Here is a 14,087-nt window from a genome sequence, read left to right on the forward strand (position 1 = left end):
TTTATAATATTAAAAAATCTAAAAAAAGGCTAAAAAATATATCTTTGAAATTAAACAAAAAAATCAATATTTTTTAAAAGGAAAATCCAATTTTTTTTTTAAATTTGTAGTAAACAAACCCAATCCCGGCGCCCATATCCATGGCGGTCCACTGAACCGCCGGCCTTTGATTTTGCGGCGGCTTAAAACCGCCGCTAATCATAAAAAAAACTGCTGCTAGGTAGCGCATTTGTTGTAGTGTATATATATTATATTGTTATACGTGGTGTACTAGTCACTTAAAGTCTCTTATTAGTAGGTGAAAAATACAATAAAAAAATAAAATAAAATATCTTGCTATTTTATTTATTAACCTGATATTTAGGTTTGTTTTCTTTGTTGCATTTTGGATTTCATTGAAGTATGATCTATTTTTTTATTCAATGTACTTCACATTAAATTGTAAAAATTTTAATGTTAGTTGAATTTTTATGTTATGCTATCTATAATTTTTCTTAGATGCTTTGTCGGATATTTCTCACGTTCTAATTCAATTTTATTGTCTTTTCATTTATATCTGGGTCACATTTCATAAGTTTCAAAATCTCTAAAATGTATTGTATAGTGGTTTTGTAAGGTGATTTCTTGGATTTTAGTTGGAGGAATCGAGCATTATTATAGAAAGATAGTGTAATAAGTTGCATTTCCTGTGTTATTTAATGTTGTTGATAGCTTCATGTTTGTTTGGATTTCAGAAGTAACTAATTAAAGAGTGGTAGTACTTTTTACTCATATTTACTATTGTTAAAAATCAGTAATCAATGAGGGATGAAGTTTTCGATAACAGTTTATAATGTTCATTAATTGGGTTTTTTTTGTATATTTAGTTACTTGGTTCGTTGCTTAAAGAGTGTCAGTGTTAACCTCTAATAATACCATTTTGTCCTAATAGGAGGTTTGTAGCAACCCAAGAACATTGGCACAAGGAAAAAGAATAGATTTTAAAATTTCGACTTTTCAATAGGCAGGTAACCAAATATATTGTGCAATATTATATCATGCATGTTAACCCATTAAAGAGGTGGGTTAAATCTTTAATTTCGAATGCCTTATTTTTAGTTTATATTCAATTAGTGACCTTTCCACTTTCTTCCTTTTGCTACTTTCTTTTGCGTGTTAGATAACTTTGATTAGCTAACTCTGAATACCTGACTTTTTTAATCTGAAATGTGTGTAGACTACACCAACTCTAATAGACTTGCGAGGTGCTTATAAAAGATTAATCTTGATAAATTATCAATGTACATTCAAAATAAATAAATACAATGTTTACTAATCAATAACTTTCTTGAACAATATGAACAACCACTAACCAAATCAAAACACACTATACCTTCAAATTATACCCACATAAATTTTAATATTAGAATAACCATCTGCACACCTAGTAAAATGAACATCCGATATATCCATTATTCACATTGTTTAGTATTTTCATTGTCTACCTATATTTTTCTCATATATAATGATAGTGACTTTGAAAATTCAGCATTTATTGATATGGAAAAACATGATTGGATGTTTACGTAGAATGTTTTGTTTTCACAGTGCATCAAGATAATAGTAAATCCTCTTTCAGTGTTTCTTTCAAAACTACGGTATTTTTTTCTTTGGACATTCAGTAACACCTAATTCATGTTTTTTGGTTAATTACCTATTTTTATGATGTTGATTATAATGGCATTTTATTTTTATGTACATACTCCTCTTTCCTAAATGATTATGTAATATTATGTGATGCATTTTTACCATGCTTTGTTAGACATGAATTAACTTTAGCAATAAAATCGAATATAGGGTGAGAGAGCTCTTCTCCCAAGTTTTGTATCAACTTATGGAGAAGAATTAGGGTCAACCTTCTATGTGATTGATGAGCTCGATAATTGCTTGGTGCTAGAGCTGAAAAGAAACAATGATCAACTGCTTATAACTGACAACTCCTTTGAACATAATAGAATTTTCTATTTTGTCAATAGAGGGACATGTGTGCAATTTAGATATGTCGGTTTTAGAATCTTTTTTATTTCACTATGAAATCACATGAACCAACCCATTCAAATTCACCTCGATCGTAACTCTTATGTAGCTGACCTAATAGACCAAGAAACACTTAATAACATATATAGAGTGTTCCACATAAAGTATAACAAGAATGTTGAGCCTTCATCACCTGATGTGATGGTGCTGTCTGGGTCTGAACCATCTGATGATGAGTTTTCATCAGACGGCGATGAAAATGATGATGAAGATGACACACTGGAGGTCAACAAAGAAAGTAATGAAACAAGAGAATTGTCTGACAACGGGTAATGCTAAATGCAACTTTTTTTTTATATTTTGCATTTTAATATCGGGGTACATCTAGATATCTTTTAATGTCGTGACTAACAAGTTTAAATATCCTGAATCAGATACACTCCAGATGCTTATTATAAGAAGACCATCACAAATTCTTATTTGAGTCAATCTAGATTGAAAAGTTGATCTCAAAAGAGTATGTGAACTTGTTACTTAATCTATGTAATTTTTTACTATATGATATAAATAATTGGTGTAAATGAATATGAAGTATTTTACTATTTTTTTCTTCTCTTGTATTAACAATAATTAAATTAGTATGGTTATTTTTTTTAAAGTATAATATTAATTGTATTGTATTGTATTATATTGTTATACGTGGTGTACTAGTCACTTAAAGTCTCTTATTAGTAGGTGAAAAAAATACAAAAAAGAAAAATAAAATACACCAAAATGTTTCAACAAAATAACAACAACAAAACATAATATATTCCTAAGTAGTGTTCTTTACACTGTAATTGTTTTGCACACTATAGAAATAATAAAGATTGTGTCAGGATTGAGTAATAACACACAATAACACAAAAGCTCAACCATTTGAAGGATTTATAATGCATAATCAATTTCCTGGAGACATGGAAAAATGAATAAGAAAACATAACTTTGATGCGAAAATAAATACTGTAAGAACCAGCGTACATTCAACAGAAATTTGTATTAGGATGGAGAAGGAAAAACAAACTATATAAGATTATAGAAGACTAGTCAAAGTGATCTTGGTTACAAGAGCCAAGTAATAATCAATCAAATGCTATCACTACACCACTGGCTGTCCTTTAGTGGTTGTTTTTTAACTACCGCTGAATGGTTGGATTGCGGCGGTTTTAACAACAGTTTGGGTGGTGCAGCTAAAGCCAACATGTTGGAATTAAAATATAACAATATAAGATGCAGTTTATCTCTTTGGCCCATAGAAACGTTTTGGCACAATTAGATGACATAAAGCATGCAGCTGAGGCCTAGATCAAATGGTAAACTTAGTTGCTTCTTAAGAAGCTACATCAAGTCACTATTAGATAATTGACTTTTACTAACATTTAAAAAATGTTACCAAATCATATTAAAATGTTAGCTATGTATATTAGTAACATTTTAACAAATGTTAAATATACCCTATGTTACTAAATAGTTTCACTAACATTTTTCTAAAGATTTAATAACATTTAATAAAAATATTACAATAGATCTTCTATAGTAATATTATGAGAAATGTTACAATAGACATTTCTTAGTAACACTTAAAAAATGTTACGATAGATATATTTTGTAACACTTAGAAAAATGTTATCATAGATATTTTCTGTAACACTTAAAAAATGTTACAATAGATATTTTATGTAACATTTAGAAAAATGTTACCATAGATATTTTTTGTAACACTTCAAAAAATATTACCATAGATATTTTTTGTAACACTTAAAAAATGTTACAAAAGATCTTTAGTAACATTTTTTTAGTTATATTATACTATTTTTTATTTTTTATTTTATATTATATATAATATAAATATACTAAAATTAATTACTACAACATGAAATATTTCATTAAATTCATAAATTCACAAAATAAAATTTTTATAGCCACTTTCATTAATCAATAATCATTGTACAAATTTTCTTTATGATGTAAATAAAATGGAAAAAGAAAAAATACTTATAACACTTAAACTTTATAAACATTCCATATAAAAAAGAAAAGAAAAAATATACTATATACATAAAGAACTTAGTCCTTATACTAATCCTAGAAAAATGTATTTATCCGTTTGACTAGCTCATCGCTGTGATGACTTATTACTATTCCCTCAAACCAGTCAATCAAGTTCACCTGATGCACATCAAACAAAAAAATTGTACACTTGCCTGCAATGTTAGACCAATAAATGAACTGGCAAAAACATTTAAATCATAAGTAAAAAGGGCACAGCAGAAATGCACTTGCCTTCACTTTCACTCCAATGTACTTTTCTACTCTACCCTCTGGGTTTGCTTCACGAGGACCAACCTCATCATCCTCATCATCATCGTGACCACCCTCCTAAGGGAAAGGAATGGATACAAAATATCAATTACAATAACCAAAAAAGAAAAAAATAACTTCAATTGAGATAGTTCACTTCTCACAAATTTCACATAAAAAATTGATAATCAAGCACCGCAGAAGAGAAAGTAAGAAATCACTTTGAGATAAAAGCATGATCCTATATAACACGCTAGAAAGCAAGATCCTTTCACAAACCAGATAAAGATTTAACAATCACAAACCTTCTTCTTCATCATAACCAGATGACCATGACCCCTCGGTACGAGTTCAGAAAACACTTCTCGAAAATGCCTAGCAACACCTTTGAAAGTGCGCTCTATTGATTCATCCTTCCGTTGATCAAGTACAGATATTAGCTCTCTAATTTTCTGCAATTACTCAATGCCAGTGACAGAGAACTCAAATAATTTAGTGATGCTGTATAGACCAGTGTCAAAAAAAAAAAATGCAAAAGCTGGGTTTGGATGTTTCACATTCAAAATGAACCTTAGTACTGGAATACAACTCCCATAAGAAAATAAAAGCAGTCAAAAATATAAAAAGGGAAAAAATTTATTTCATATATATGCAAGTGGTTAACAACACCTTTTTCAGGGACAAATCAAAATATCACCACCATTTTCAGGGAGAAATAAAAATATCAACAATCAGATGCCATGAAAGATCAGTTGTACCAAATCTTTTAGATGCTATAGTGCAGAACAGGAACTAGCAATGTATATCAAGCATTTAGCTGTCAGGTAATCACCCACCTTAATGTGAATTATAAAGAACCATTTCAACCAAAAGGCCAGACAATTACCTCATCTCCTGCATCAAGTTCAGCTTGCCTTTTCTGAAGTTCCTCTCGTTGTTCTGTAAAATTTATATACTGGTCAAGCGCTTTCTTGTTTACATGACTGAACTGCTGCAGTTGATCATGGCACCTGTGCAACGCTTTATGCAATTCTTTGATATTCCTCCTTTTGTACCTAAGAAGGTGCAATAAAGTTAGCTAAAACAAAACTATAGAGATAATGACAAACTGCAAGGAAATAACCTATGACTGTAACAGCACATATCTTCTGCATTATTTAAAATATGGCAGATTTCTTGATCATTTAAAAGAAAATTAAAAAAATAAAATAAAAACTTTATTTATGTCCCAAAATTGAAATAAAAAAGAAATGATCATCAAGAAAAGCCTTACGTCTCAAATGCATCTGATGTCAATGGGCCCAGTTCCCTTATTTTCTTTGTATATTCCTCTTCTTTAGCAGAATATATATTTTTTTACTCACCTTAAGTACATTGCATTTCTCAGTAACAAAATAATGAAGAATTAATCACAATATTTTTTCTCTTAAAAGTTTAAAGATCTTTTTGGTATGAGAAACATACCAGGACATTCAACAACTTCTTTACTAAACCCATACCTATTGAACAATGTACCCAGCCAACACAAAAATCAGATCTAGTATTGCACAGCCATTCAAAAGACACTTAAATGTATGTATCACACAAATATACAATTTAAAGGTTTTTTATCATCAAGTTGTATCAAAACTCAAGTATTCTGTATCAAAAGCTAATTGATAGACAAATTTTGAATTGTGTCCGCGCTTACATTACTAGAAGAGATTGTGGCCTTTTGATGCCAAGTCGGAATTCCTGTCACTGGATCCTAAAATCACCAAAAAATCAATAATGGAAGTTCCTGTGGAAATCACCAAATAAATAAAATAACTAAGCACACTCAATCCACAAATCAAAGAGAAAAGAAGGAGACTAAGTAATTATAGATATTTAATTAATAGTTTTAATTAATTAATTAATTAATTATCTGGTGCTTGTATATTCATAAAGCTTGCCAGTGTTGTAGAACACAATCAATCCAACTTCAGCATCAGAGAGAATGGATAATTCTTTACCTTTCTTCAGCAATCAATTTCTTCTCTTCGAAATGTTACTTGCCGGCTCGTTGAATTGTCGATCCTTCGAATCCCAATCTTTCCTCGCCCCATCGCAATCAATTTTAGGGTTCCTACCTCCTCAAATTAAACATCTCCTTTAATTTGACCTGCTAGATCACGAGTCAACAAATTCATTAAGATTAATTAGCTATTCAACTCTCACGGAGCTAATTGGATTAAAACTTCTACAGATTTGAAGAGAGAATTAGTTCATTTTTACTAAACTCAGACTCTTCCGACTTGAAGAGATTTGAAGAATCAGCTACAACTATGAAAATCAAACCCTAGGAATTTGAAGAGAATCACCTATGATTTCAAATCTTACCTTACTGGAATGAGATTGAGTCTGCGATTGAATCATGCATGAGATCGACGAGGCAGAGCGAGAGATCGAGAAGAGGCAAAAAAAAAATTGAGGAGGTAGAACAAGATCGAGAGATTCAGAGAACTGAGATATTGAGGAGGCAGAGCGAAATTGAAAAATTCAGAGTACTGAGAATGAGACTGAGAGTGATGGTGGATTCGATTTCAGAGTACTAAGAATTTTTTTTATTTATGAAATTAGGAATAGGTGACAGTTTTTGTAAACTTTTTATAAAAATTAAACCCATTTACTAACATTTTATAAAAAAATGTTACTTAATATTTAGTTTTATTGGCCCGAAATCCAGGCCACTTGCTCCCGCCACCCACCAACAACCTTGCCGCGGCGTTGACGTGTGCCTCTCTTCGGGTTTGTTCCTCACTTTGCTTGCTCTTATTGTTTCTGATTTTGGTTTCTGTTTATGATTCTGATTCAATTTTTATGTTTAATTGATGCAGTCATGTCGCCTAGCTGTTCTAGGTTGTGAGTCCTTCTTGATGTCACCTTTTTGTCTGCTTCCTCATCCCTCATGCGTGCTCTCTTTCTCTATCTGGTATGTTCTTAGCTTGATTCGCTATTTCGCTCTATTGGTTTTGCTTCTAGCTATGGACTATGGTTTTGATTGGAATTCAAAGAATAGGAAAGTTGAAAAGTTAATTACCACTTTCAAAACCTTTTTAACAAGGCTTTTGTTTGCAATTCAGTTATTGAAAATAATGTATTGGTACTGATGCTAAGTGCTGAAGTTGACTTTCTTAATTTGGTGGTGATTTATGCATTAATAATTTGATAACAAATTTGATTATTTTAGTAGACGTAAGTTTTAGAGTTGATCATGATATATATATGTGTTCTGTCTTGCCTGAATATTCCTTAGTGCTGAACTTGCTTGGTTTTCCTTGACTGCATTGATATATAGTTAACAACACCATGTTTTTGGTGTAAGTTTTTGATACAATAAAGGATCAACTAATAGCTTTTAAAAGTATATATCAAAAGTACTCATATATATATATATTAGTCATCAAAAAGTGATTTTTGTTCACAAATTACTAACAATTTGAATTTATTTTTCTAGGATTTTTTTTAACTTTGATGAAGACAGTGGGTACATGATCAAGCAAATGATCTTGATAAGGATAGACAAAGTCTAGAAGAATTGTATACACTCTTGAAGTTTTGATACAGGAACTAATAAAGGACAACGACCTAGAATGCACAGTTACTCCACATGCAAATGTTAGAATGGAACCATTAAAATGCATAATTTCAACGGAAAGAAAAAATGCATAATTTCAAGTTCACCATTGTTTTCAGAGAACAAATATATGATACACAGGCAATATGCTATGTTATTTTTTCATTCTTGTCTCACTTAATGGATCGTCTCTTTCATTTAAATCCAACAATTGTTGCATAATCAGTATAAAATGATGGTAATCCTTCACAGAAGAAGATGATAGTTTCACAATGGATAACTCTTGATTTGTGAGACTTTATTCCACCTAAAATATAGGTAAAGAAATAAGCTCCACATCAAACTTCAAAAATCAAACAAACAAGTTCCAAATCAATGATAGTCTTTTTTGGCTGCCTCAATTATCTTGTCACATGATGCTTCATACCATAGATAAACATGACCCGAATTCAACTCCGCAATATCTTTATAATACCACCTTCTTGTGCATCCAACCTTGTTATCACAGTCTTCCAAGCACCATCGACATACTATTTGATGATATTCATACTTGCCATTCGAGTGAAAGGGTAAAAGAAGAACACAGAGGATCAAGCTGTGAAGGCAAACGCAGTTCCTTATCGACAAATGCTCAAGGCGTGAAAGATCGATGCTTGATATTGTGGGGGATTTCAAACAAGTTAAAACAACCATTCAAAATCAGCTTTTTTGTTTTTGGTTCAATAAAACTGGTATTTAATTAAAGTTTGCGTTGTTAATTGTTGGTTTGAGTTAGTTGGATGGCTAGGAATGTATCCTTATCTTGCTCCATCGTTGTGGCGTTTATGTAGTATGTTCAATGCACCTCTGAAGAAGGTTACAACAAATTCAACAATCAACTCATGATGATGGAATAAATAATTGAAGGGTTGAACAAGAGGCATGCATTCTACTTATAATAATATGAATAATAACGAACAAAGTAATGAAAACTTGCTTCACACGGTAATCAAGACATAAGAGATTCAGAATTTCAAAAATCCGAGGCAACAACTAGATAAAATATATGGTGAAAGTTGGTCAGAATATTTTTAAAAGATTTTACCGAGTCTGTCTGATAGGGACTGCCCTTTACAATCAGCATTCAAGTTTTAACTCCTTTTTTTTTGTTTTTTTGTTTTTTTTTTTTGTTTTTTTGTTTTTTGTTTTTTTTTTACATTTTGTGCTCTCAAATCTTACATTTCATTTTTCCATTTTAAGCCAAATAATTTATGCTTACGCATTTAGAATAAGATAATTTTTAGTATTCGATACAAAGTATCATCATTTTCACAACGAATATAACAATTTTCTCTTTAGCATGCGTGATTGGTAAGCAAAATACAGTCAAAGTTATATCAAACTAAAAAAATTGACTGATACCAAAATATTGTTGACAAATTCTTTTAACAAAGGCAACATCAGAAAAAGAAATATCATATGCATTGTTTTTGTATCTCTCTTTTATATACTTTTTTTTTTTGTTTAACAATAATTAATAAAAAATAAAAATAATAAAATGGAAAGTACACAAAAAAGAAAAAATACATGAAAGGCAGTCCAAGCATACCCTATTATTAGAAAAGGCTATACTTTATAAGCATAACAAATTAATAAAAAGTGTAGCCATATATAAGGTAAATTTCTTGTACTTGGTGGCTGGAAATTTGCTTATAAATCACATGGCACTAATGCAGTATGATTTGAATAGGTGACATACATGAGTGACCTTCCATTCTTTCCTTAATTTAATGCTAACCGTGGCCGTCTCATCTTCTTGGCAGTGCTATTCATAATACTAATAGTCTTTCCTTTGTTATTTAATTACATTTATGTATGCTTGCTGGATGTCCTTAATGAAAATGCTGACGGTAGTATTTAATTTGACATTCGTCTATAAGTTATAATAGGTGTACTCATGTCTTTATTTTCAAATTCCTTTCATTTTCAGCATCTTGCATTGCTTGAGGAAGAAAGAAAAAGAGGTATGAGATTTTTTAGATATAAAAATTAAAGAATAAGAATGTGAGAAGCTTACTTGATTTATATAAAGTAAATATAAGGAGGAGTAAGTATGAAAGAAAAAATAAATTAAATTTTAATTTAATAATTTATGTTGAAATTTTGTCTCAGATAATAGAAAAAGACTTTGATGATGATTTCGTAAGAGAGAAGAGATTGCTAGAGAAGAATTTTAAAAGCTTCTTAGATGAATTCTGATTTATTAGATTAATGAATCACACTTATATTATATACAAGTTTTTTTTATATATATATCATAAAATAAGTTTAATTAATAGCTAATTATCTGCACTATATAACTAATCATCTATTCTGTATTACTAAACTAATTTCTCTATTTGCACTACCACAAAAACGGAAGATAGTTGCGGACAACTAGTAGCTGTTTTCACAACCGCAGCTATCTGGTGATTTTCTAGCCGTTTTAGTGGTGAAAGTTGGAAGAGCAGCTATTTAATAAGATTTTGCCACGAATTTTTTAGAACCGAAGCTAATTTAGCTTTTTTTGGGGGCAATATTTCAATCTCCCCCTTCCCAAAAACACAACAACACTCAGCAACAGCATAAAAAAGCAAAAGAGAAACCTAAAGAGAAAAGAGGGAAAAGGGAGAAGAAGAGGGAAGGGAGGAAGGAGTCGGGCCGGCGCTGTTGAGTTTGCCGCCGCCGTCGCTGTCGCGTTGCCGTGCCGTCGGAAAGCCAGAACCGCAAGAGAAAGAACCGTGAAGAGAGAGGGAGATCGCATCAGCTCACCGTGAAGCTAGCGCCGTCGTCGTCCTCATCGCGGGTCTTCACCATCGCGTCTTGCCACCGCCGCCACCACTAAGCTTGCCGTCGTCACCACTGAAGCCGAAGAGAGAGAGAGAGAGAGAGAGAGAGAGTTCGCGAAGAGAGGGAGTGCGCATGCTCACGAAGGAGAAGAACGACGAAGAGTGAAGGAGAAGCAGAAGACGATGAACGCAGGCGAGAAGGAGGAGGTCCATTCTCGCACCGTCCTGCTCTGCTGCCGTCGTTGCCGTCGATTGGGGTCAAGGCCGTCGCCGTCGCACCCTGTTCCCGTCGCCATTAGGGTCCGAATAGGGAGAGGAGGTCGCCATCGCACACGCCGCCACCAGTTACAACCGTCGCCGAAACAGATTCACTGGTAACTCTGCCTCTTCCTTTTTTGAAACTGCTCTGCTTCTATTTTGTTCCACTATTCTCCTAACTTTCTTTCTAAGTTCATTTCTTTAATGTATTCTTACTCTCTCCTTCTTGATGCTATAGTTGTCCCTTCCGAAGATTATCACAATGTTCCCTTTTTTTTTTCAATTCAATTCACTTCGATTTTAGATCGAAGATTTTGCCTTCAATTCAATTAACTATTATGTTATTGAGATATGTTCCAATAGAATACGGATTTTGTTTTTATAATTTGGAAGTTTCATTTAGCATTGTGTGGTAATTTCATCCTTGTCATGGGATGAACTTAGATTATTCTGTGATTGAAGCTCTCTATCTTAGCACTTGTGTGATTTTGCTATGCCATTATTGAAATTTCCAATTCTGTTAATTATTGAAGTCAATTTTTATTGTTGTTTTTCATTAAAATTACATTCAGCTTTGGTAGTTATAGCGCTGAAATAAGCACCCTTCTGGAATATGGACAACATTTTTTGCAGGCAGAGCAAGAGCTTTGAAATCTAGTAAGAGCAAGAGCAAGAGCAAGAGCAAGAGCCACTCTTCTATTTATCAATCTTGCATTGCCTTCTCGTGCGTTGCTACCTCCAAACTTCCAAATCCAGAACAAATATAAGTGACTTAGTTTACTAACTGAATTTTGTTATATTATCAAGGAGCTAACACTTCTATTCTCCAACATCCCCCCTCAAGCTTGGCGTGTGAAAATATATTAAGCCAAGTTTGGAATAAAAGGTTGAAAAAGGTCATGGAGCAAGTGATTTAGTAAGTACATTGGTAGTTTGATTTGCTGAAAATATTAGCAGAAGTTTAAGGACACCTTCTTGAATATTGTCATGAATCACATGACAATCAATGTTTATATGCTTGGTTCTTTCATGAAAAACTGGATTTGCGGTGATATGGAGAGCTTCTTGGTTGTCACAATATAAAGTGATTGGTTTTTTTGGTGAATTTTGAAATCATTGAGGATATAAGTCATCCATAAACCTTCACGAGTGGTTGCCACTAGAGCTCGATATTCTGCCTCTGGTGAGGAGCAAAAAATAGTAGTTTGCTTTTTCGCTTTTCCAAGATATTAGGGCTGATCCGAGAAAGAAGTAGTAACCTGTCATGGATCTTCTCGAATTCGAACACGTCGCACAATCTGAATCTGAATAACCGGTGAGGTCAGAATTTGATTGATTTAGGAAGAAAACTTCCTTGGATGAAGCTTGTTTAAGGTATCGAAGGATGTGTAGGGTAGCCTTAAAATGAGCATCCATTGCACAATCTAGGTACTGGCTTAATTTGCTAACAGTGAAGCAAATGTTAGGCCTAGTGTTGGTGAGATATATGAGTCAACCAATTAATCTTCGATAAGGTTGGAGATCATCCAAAGAAACCACTGATGACTTCGAGAGTGATGTTGTGTAGTTCATGGGAGTGGCAGCTAGTCTTACATCTAGTAATCCGTACTCCTTTAATAAATCTAAGGTGTACTTTCGTTGATACAATGAAATTCCTTGGCTGTTTCAAGCCACCTCTAGCCCAAAAAAACTTTAGTTCCCAATATCCTTAGTTTTGAACTTTTCATCCAGCAACTTCACAAATTTGATCTCTTGCATATCATCCCTAGCTAATATCAAATCATCAACGTAGACCAATATTGATGTAAAGCCAGAACCTGATGAATTCTTGGTAAACAACAAATGATTAGCCTTTGACTGCGTGTAACCTGAACTGAGGAGTACAGAACATAATTTGAAATTTCATTGCCTTGATGCCTGATTCAATCTATAAAGGGACTTTTCAAGTTTGCAAACCATGCCATGGGGGGTTTCAAGGCCTAGTGGGAGTTTCATGTAAATGTCCTCTAGTAATTTCACCATGCAGAAATGCAGTATTAACATCAAGTTGGTGAACGTGCCAATGCTTCTTAGCTGCCAAAGCCAGCATGATGCGTAGTGTAGTCATCTTAATCACAAGATTGAAAGTGTCGAAATAATCAAAGCCTTGAACTTGAGTAAAACCTTTAGTTACAAGTCAGACCTTGTGCCTCTCAACGCTGCCATCCACTTTGAACTTTGTCTTGAATACACACTTGCAGCCGATCACTTTCTTTCTGGGTGGAAGTTTAGTCAGTTTTTAAGTCTTATTTCCCTCCAATGCATCGAATTCGGTTTTGATTGCCTCTTTCTAGCAGTCATGCACAATTGCTTGCTCATAAGATTGTGGTTCTTTGATATTGGATATTGAAATCGAGAATGTTTTTTGGTCACTGCACAACTTGTGATTGAAACGATGAGAATTGTGCCATCATTTTCGCAAATTTCTGAAAATATGACACAGTGAATTTTTTATTCTCTGGATTTGGTTGATCCATCGTTCTTTCCTGTGTGTTCGTCGAAATTGGGTTTGAACCATAGGATCAGAATTCACGAAGCAATTAAACCTTGAATGGTGGAAGGTACTCACAGATCTCTGCAATTGTCTACGCTCACCGCACCATGTTAAAGTTTTGTCTCATATAGCAGAAGAAGAATTTGATGATGATTTGGTGAAAGAGAGGAGGTTGCTAGAACAGAATTTTAAGAGCTTTTTAGATGAATTCTGATTTATTAGAATAATGAATCACACTTACATTAGATACAAACTTTCTTTATATACACATCATAATAAGCTTAATTAATAGCTAATTATCTACACTATATAATTAACCCTCTATTCTATATTACTAAGCTAATTTCTCTAACTGACTAACAAATATAAGTGATTTAGTTTACTAACTGAATTTTGTTATATTATCAAGGAGCTAACACTTCTATTTCTCAATAATTTATAACTATTAAAAAATTAATATTAATATTAAAAAATGGAGTAATTTATGTGGAAAGTAAGAGAATATAAAAAATTGAGGTTAAATACTAATTTTTCA

At 32.6% G+C, this 14,087-nt stretch overlaps 1 protein-coding gene and 1 long non-coding RNA gene across 6 annotated transcripts; one reads left to right on the forward strand and one right to left on the reverse strand.

The window, feature by feature from the left end:
• LOC107616540 (structural maintenance of chromosomes protein 3-like) lies at positions 3,958–6,958 on the reverse strand. 5 transcript variants are annotated; one of them, XM_021111478.1, is made up of 6 exons: positions 6,718–6,958; positions 6,351–6,499; positions 6,047–6,103; positions 5,243–5,411; positions 4,662–4,808; positions 3,958–4,434 (listed from the first exon to the last, which is right to left on the reverse strand). In XM_021111478.1, coding segments are annotated over exons 3-6 (450 nt in total). In that variant the 5' UTR covers positions 6,049–6,103; positions 6,351–6,499; positions 6,718–6,958; the 3' UTR covers positions 3,958–4,302. The 5 variants fall into 5 exon arrangements, with proteins under 5 accessions (XP_020967137.1, XP_020967134.1, XP_020967135.1 ...); XM_021111475.1 differs by having other exon boundaries at positions 6,047–6,136; positions 6,718–6,957; XM_021111476.1 differs by having other exon boundaries at positions 6,263–6,499; positions 6,718–6,957.
• LOC110266594 lies at positions 7,050–8,888 on the forward strand. Its single transcript, XR_002354028.1, has 3 exons — positions 7,050–7,125; positions 7,215–7,309; positions 7,835–8,888. It is a non-coding gene; the product is annotated as an uncharacterized LOC110266594 (long non-coding RNA).

This window comes from Arachis ipaensis, chromosome B09 (assembly GCF_000816755.2).
Source record: "Arachis ipaensis cultivar K30076 chromosome B09, Araip1.1, whole genome shotgun sequence".
Taxonomy (NCBI): Eukaryota; Viridiplantae; Streptophyta; class Magnoliopsida; order Fabales; family Fabaceae; genus Arachis; species Arachis ipaensis.

What these genes read in the sequence shown, in the direction of transcription:
- LOC107616540 (XM_021111478.1), bottom strand. An exon ending in AACTTGATGCAGGAGATGAG is followed by an intron (nt 4,809 to 5,242) that starts GTAATTGTCTGG and finishes GAGTAATTGCAG; the next exon opens with AAAATTAGAGAGCTAATATC. An exon ending in TGGTTATGATGAAGAAGAAG is followed by an intron (nt 4,435 to 4,661) that starts GTTTGTGATTGT and finishes CCTTTCCCTTAG; the next exon opens with GAGGGTGGTCACGATGATGA.